General features: G+C 55.1%; 1 protein-coding gene across 9 annotated transcripts in view; it reads right to left on the minus strand.

Annotated features, from left to right (window-relative positions):
• The window catches only part of PAX8 (paired box 8), a 55,701-nt gene that overhangs the window by 15,434 nt on the left and 33,731 nt on the right, over positions 1 to 6,536 (minus strand). For 4 of the 9 annotated variants that reach the window (XM_036930744.2, XM_036930742.2, XM_036930743.2 and 1 more), the window contains exons 5-9: positions 6,079 to 6,167; positions 5,685 to 5,810; positions 5,245 to 5,414; positions 1,036 to 1,156; positions 370 to 576 (exon numbers count right to left, since the gene is read on the minus strand). In XM_036930744.2, the coding sequence (XP_036786639.1) occupies positions 370 to 576; positions 1,036 to 1,156; positions 5,245 to 5,414; positions 5,685 to 5,810; positions 6,079 to 6,167 (713 nt within the window). The remainder of the gene's footprint in view (positions 1 to 369; positions 577 to 1,035; positions 1,157 to 5,244; positions 5,415 to 5,684; positions 5,811 to 6,078; positions 6,168 to 6,536) is intronic. The other 5 variants (XR_008995761.1, XM_036930747.2, XM_036930746.2 and 2 more) reach the window with 2 other exon arrangements.

Here is a 6,536-nt window from a genome sequence, read left to right on the forward strand (position 1 = left end):
CCTCCAAAGTTTTCTTTTTCCCTTATTTTTTATTTTTTACCCAGACCAAGAGTTCCCGCTTTACCTGGCTCCTAGCCTTAGAGTCCCTGCTCTTCCATGGGGCCTTGGGCAGGGTTTTGGAAATCTGCCTGGCACCCCATTTCCTGGCACTCTCAGAGTGCCTGCCCTTCCCATGGCCTGACTTGGTAGACATGAGATCTGACTCCAGGCATCTCCAAAAGCTACCAGAGGATTTAGGGCCTCTGACGATGGCCAACAGTACTGGGGGCCAGAGAGGGGCCTGGACCCAGACCAGGGGGCTGGCGCCTGCCCTGGGGACCCCCCACCCGCACCCACAATAGCTGCACGCCGGGGACCTCCCTGTCATACCTGAGAGGAGGGCCTGGCCCGTGAACTGCCCGTACACGGAGGCAGCATGGGGAAAGGCATTGAAGGGTGGGACCGAGGCACCTGCTGGGACCCCGGAGGCGACTTGCTGCAGATCCAAAAAGGCGGAGCTAGATAAAGAGGAAGGGGTGGAGCTAGAACTGGACACCTCGGGGGTTTCCTGCTTTATGGCGAAGGGTGAATGAGGATCTGCTGGAGGGAGGGAGACAACAAGGAGAGAGGGGTGTGAGATGAGGGGGAGGGAACATGCACAAGTCAAGCCATGAGAGGTGGGGATGGGTGGGGGTGCTGGGCCAGGCAGCTCCTCTCTGAGTCTGGGGGTGGGGTGGGAGGGTTCTGTGGTGCCCTTCAGGTTGAGTGAGGCAGGGAGAGAACTCTATCTCCCTGCTGTGTCTCTGCCAATGTAGACTGTGTATGCCCGCCACACCCCAGGCCCCACAGTCAGGAGCGAGGAGGCGAGGGGCTGAGGGTAGAAGGCAGGACCTTCTTGGCCCACCTGGAGGCCCAACCAGTGCCACCTGCCTCTCCTCTCCAGGCCCAGGGCCCTGGCACCCTCCTTTCCAGGGCCAGCCATGCCCTGCCTTGCCCTGCCCTCCAGCCCATTCCGCAGCTGGGGCCACATGGCCCGGGAGAGTCCCAACATCGTACCTGCCACCCCGGGATAGGGCTGGTGAGTTGAGAGGTTGCGCCCCAAGGGTGTACTGGAAGGGGTCAGGGTGGCCTTCCCGTCGTCCAGGGCGCTGTTGAGCAAGGGCAGCGGGTAGAGGCCCTGGGGAGCAAAGAGGAGTCAGTGCGCTGGGGACATGTCTGGGGGCCTAACTAGAACCCTGCTGCAGCTCTTGGAGCTTTGCAGCCCAGTCATCCCAGGACCCCAGGACACACTCCCTTCCTCAGAGCCCCCTTCTTGACTCTACTTCGTGTTCAGTAGGTTCTTATTCTCCGACTCACAGCCTCTCTGTCCTCCCAGGTGCTCCAAGCTTCCCTGTCTGCAGCTTTGGAATTCAAAGCTGGCTGGTGGTGTGCAAGCCAGGCACGATGGAGTGCCTTCTTCCAAGGACCATGCCCAGCGCATGGCTGGTCCCCTGCCTTGTCTCCCCGCATGGTCTGCACCCCAGACAACCAGATTGCAGGGCTGGGGCAGGTGGCTCACGGGACTGATGAGAGTGCTGCACTCGATTTATGAATGTAGTCCTCTCCAAATAGGAAACGTGGCACAAAGAAGTCAAGGAACTCGTTACTCTCCCATATGGGGCAGAGCCAGGATTCAAACCCAAAGACCCCAGCTCCAGTGTGCCTGCTCCCAGCTGCTGTCTTGAACTGGGAAACGTCATGACTGCTTCTTACATTTGCAAAAGGGCACGTTAGAGCTTTGCCTATGTTCCCTGACCAATCGCCCTCAACGGCCAGTGACATGGGTGAGCAATACTCTGTCTGTCTTATGTGTGGAAAGCCTGTGGCCCAGAGCAGTAAATGTCCTAGGTATGCATAAAAAAGGGACCAAACTGAGGACATCTGCTCAGACCTAGCTGCTTTCTTCTTCAGCAAAGTGGCAGCTGGGACACTCCACCAGGGCAAGTGGATTCCTCCCCCTGTCTCTCCATAGCCAAGCAAATATAAACATGTGGGTTCAGCATGAAGATGGCACTTGGGGTTAACTTTGTTTAAAAAAATTCTTCATCGAGTACCTGAGGGTTTGCTTCATTAAGACCTCATTTGAGACTCCACCTGGCCTTCCCTGACTGAGCAGGCTGTCTCCCGGGGCACTCCCTCTCAAAAGAGCTTGCTCAATTCAACACAAGCACGCACCAGCCTTGCAGTGACTCCCTTCCACCAGGGGATGAGACAGCACACACAAATACACACCTGTTCCCCACATGTGGGTCACACACGTCACAAATGTACTATGGGAGATGGTGTGTGAGACTGAAATCAAGGAGTGCCCTGTGGTTGCATAACAGCTCCACTAAAGGCAATTGTTTTCAATGATTTCCATCAAGCTGGTTCTCCAAGGAGCCACAACACTTTCCGGTGCATGCCAGGCACTTTTGGAAGCTGCAGTCAATTCTAGAGGCCACCAGGGCACCATTACTGTGTAGCAGCAATTACTAGCTAAGTGGTGCTCTGGTTCCATGCCTTCTGAGGGGGCCTGCTTCAAGGCAGGGTGGGGTTAAGTGAGGCAGGAGAGCCTGGCTTAATGAAATTGAACAGAATACCTCATTTCTAGAGAGTGAAAGAAAAGTTTAAAATGCTTTATGGATATGTTGATTTGATACCAAATAGCTACTCAAAATCTTCTAGCTTTCCAAAATCCAGGCAATTTAGCAAAAAACAAAAATGAAACAAAAAATATCCCCAAACCTATACAGTCAGACATGTTAATGAAATTGTACAAGTGGCTTAAACATCCCAGTGATGACTGGATTCCTTACTGGGATTGAACTTGAATAGGGGTACAGAGTGGCACATGCTTTAGAACTACTTGGGCGAGTTTGAAGCCTGGCTCTGCAATGACCGGTCAAGTAGCTTTGGTCTCCCTGACCTCTGTGAGCCTTGATTTTATCCCTGTATAAAAGGGATAATAAAATCTGCTTCAAATGCAGATGTAAGGATTAAATGAGATTTCATATACATATATTAAACACAGTACAGAATACTCGGTAACACATGCTCGATGAGTAGTCATCATGAATGTCCTTATTTCAGAAGTACTGAAGACCCACAGCTGCCACATTCTTGGTCTCTGTCATAATATTCACATTCTGTTATTTGCTTCTTGGTGTACTTACAAAACAGAGAAACAAGACCTGTGTAGCCTCTTAACTAAACCTGGTGGTGAAATAGCAACCAGAAAGGAGGCCACCTGGCATTTCTGTTGAATGCTTCCCCCTTGTTGATTTTTCAGAAAACACGGCTATGTCTTGCCCTACTGAGGTCAAGTGTGAGGACCTGTTGCCCCCCGTGCCCAGGGAACAGAGCACAGAGTTCCCTTGGCTGTGCTGTTAGAGTCACCAACAGCAGGCAAGGCTTGGACCTAGAAGCCCTCGCCCCCTCCAGGCTCTCCCTGCCCCTCGCCACCAAGCCAGGTGAATGGGGCAGGCAGATGCTGGCTGAGGAGGCAGATGATCACTGATGGGCACTGTGAACTTTGGTTTCCTCATCCGCAGGATGAGGGGGTGGAGCAATTCCATGGTTTTCAAACTCTTTTTCAGTCTTCAAATAAGAACTCACAGAGAAGCACCATATCTAAAACAGGCAACAGTGGGCCCATCTGAGTGAAACCATGGCTGGCAGGCCTGGCCTGCCCACCTATTTGCTTCCCAAGCCCTCTGTACCCATTCTGGCCCAGCTAACTCCACAGAAATGGAAAGACTGGGCTTGTGTCCCCGAGGTCCCTCCAGCTCTCAGACTCTCATTCCATGATTCCCGCTTGGTGCAAGGTCTCCTTGTCATTAAGCAAAGGTCCCTTGGGCAGCTCAGATGGTGCTGGGAAATGGCTCTGTGACACAGTGAGTGTCCGGATCTCAGCCGTGGGTTATTGTTTTAGTCTTCCAGGACAGCTGGGGCATGCGCAATGGGCTTGTGCAGGCTCCTTCTCACAGAGCAGACACCCTGCAGGCTCCCTAGTGTGGCCCCCTCTCCCTCCAGGGGCCATGCGCTGATGCGGATGAACACCCAGCCCTGTCACCAGGCCTGCTGACGGCCAGCTTTCTCGGCACCCCCTCCTGGTTGCCACAGCCAAGGCTGATAAAATCGCTGACGCAGGTTGCCCGCTCAGCTGCGGTGCTGGCACCGGCCCAGTGGCCCAGACGGTCCCTGGCAGTAATCCAGCTGATTATTGGCATCGTCGTCATTGTCCTACTCGGATTTCAAGGTGTAGGGGCTTGCCTTGCCCCTGTATCAAATGACAGCGTGAGCAAAGAGGCACAAAGACACCACCTTGAAGCTGCTGAAACTCTTTAGCTGTTGGCCTGGTGTGGTGAGGGAGGAAGGCATCATGAACACTGGCAGAGAGCAACGAGCCCAGGGGTCAGCAGCCCTGGGAGATCTCAGAGCCTTTGAGGCTTTGCTGGGCTCAGGGAGATCTCTGAGCTCTCTGCCAGCCAATCGCAGACGCCAACCCATTACAAACCACTTCACCTATCCTGAGCCCTGGAGATAAAAATTCCCCTGTAGTTTGTAATTCATGGGCCTGGATTTCTCAACGCCTCTACTCAATACACCTTTCTTGAGTATCTATCAAGGGAGTGACCCATGCTGGGTGCTGGAATTAAACAGATGCTTCAAGATGCTGCCCTGCCCTGAAGAAATCGCTGTGTCTTTACACCTCTGTCCCTGGGACAATTATGATGCACTATGCGAAGTTTCAGGAGCGCCACTTCAGAGGTACTGACTAAGGAGAGGCGAAGCATGCTGCAGGGGCAGGGACAGACTCACAGAAGGGCTGATGCCTGAACTGAGACACAGTGGCCGAGTGGTATTTTTCCAGGCAGAGAACTGGGAGGAAAGGCATTCTGTGTGGAGGGCACACAGGGTGCCAGCGCAGAGAGCTGTGAATGCCAGTGGCATGCTAGGGGCATGAGTAATGCAGGAGTATGGGGTGAGCAGGTGTGAGTGACCCACGGTGGGCGGAAGTGCCAGCTGCGACCACACCATAAAGGCGAGGGGCTGGGAGGGGAAGGAGGCAGATGCCAGCATCTGGTGAAATAAGTGGCTTGGAGCTGCATGAGGCACGCCCTGAGTCCACTGAGGCAACTTCCCGTTGCTCTGGGGGTAGGACAGCAGCCTGACAGGAATCTGTCAGGGACCACGCCATGCTCTGGCTGGCCGCTGCAGCTTCCGCCAGGCCTGGCTTCTCACCTGCTCGCCTTTGGTGTGGCTGGGGGAGGCGTGGGCCTCCTGGTAGTGCTGCCCAAAGGGGCACTCAAGTGGCTCCAGATGGTGCTGGCTGAAGGCGTCCGTGCGAAGGTGCTTGCGGGGCCCACCGCTGCCCTGGGAGTCGATGCTCAGCCGGCAGCTGTCCTGGTCACCTGGTGTCCCCAGGCAGGAAGAAAACTTTCAGGGGACCCATGGGTCCACCCCTCAGGCCAGAGTGCAGGGGCAGCCTCAAGCAGGAGGCAGGGACCAGTCCAGGCTCCGGGGCCTCGGGCTGTGGCCGGCTTAGAGGTAGGCCATGCAGGCAGGGAGTTGCTAAGTGCCCACGTGGCTTGGGCCAGAAATGGGGGCTTCTGTTCCCATCGGAGCCTGAGCGAGCTGCCCTTCCATACCCCCAACCTGCCCTCTGGTCCCCCGACACTCACTGTCATCCATCTTCCTCTTGCCATCGCCAGCAGGCTGAGCGATCCCCAGGAGCCCATTGATGGAGTAGGTGGAGCCCAAAGAATCCGACTGGGGTGACTCTGGGGGTGTCACGGCTGAGCTGGGGACTGCAGTGGGATGAGAGGGAGGGGGTCAGGGCGCAGTAAGGACAAACCCCCCTCCCCCGGGAAGCCTGGGTCTGCTGGGAGAGGGATTTCTGGAGGCACGGCTGCCTGTTTCCACCCCTCAGTACTTCAGGGGACCTTCCCTGGGAAACCGCAAGGCTTTACCACAGTGGAAGGGCTCAGGTCACACACATGGGTGTGTCTGCAAGGGTGTTTGCATGTGCCTGTGCCTACACAGATGAGCATGTGTGTGCAAGGGGGCAGCACTCACTAAGTGTGTGTCCTGGGCTCAGGGATTTGGTAGCCACACAGCTGTCCATGGGGAGGTTGAATGGTTGCTGCACTTTGGTCCTAATGATTCTGTAAGAAAGAGAAGAAAAGCCTTAGCAAGGGAGGAAGCAGGATTGGCAGCTGCCCCACATCCAGTAGCTGTTTGGAGGTCCCACTTGGGTGTCTCAAAGGCACCTTCGATGCAAGGTGTCCACAGTCAAAACCCACATCCTTACACCCATGCCCTTACTCCTCATACCAGCCCTTCCCAGTCACTCAAGGCAGAAATACAGGTGCCTCCATCTGCCTCCCTCCCTCCTCTCTCAGACCCTTTGTTGTTTTGTGGCTTTGACCTGTGGACTTCTCCAGAGTTGATCCCTGTCTTCACATCCCTGCCAGTAACTTAGTATGTACCACTGCCAATTTGCTCACTCCAGGGTCACCCACTGACTCACCCCT

The sequence above is a fragment of the Manis pentadactyla genome, chromosome 2 (genome assembly GCF_030020395.1).
Source record: "Manis pentadactyla isolate mManPen7 chromosome 2, mManPen7.hap1, whole genome shotgun sequence".
In the NCBI taxonomy this organism is placed as follows: domain Eukaryota; kingdom Metazoa; phylum Chordata; class Mammalia; order Pholidota; family Manidae; genus Manis; species Manis pentadactyla.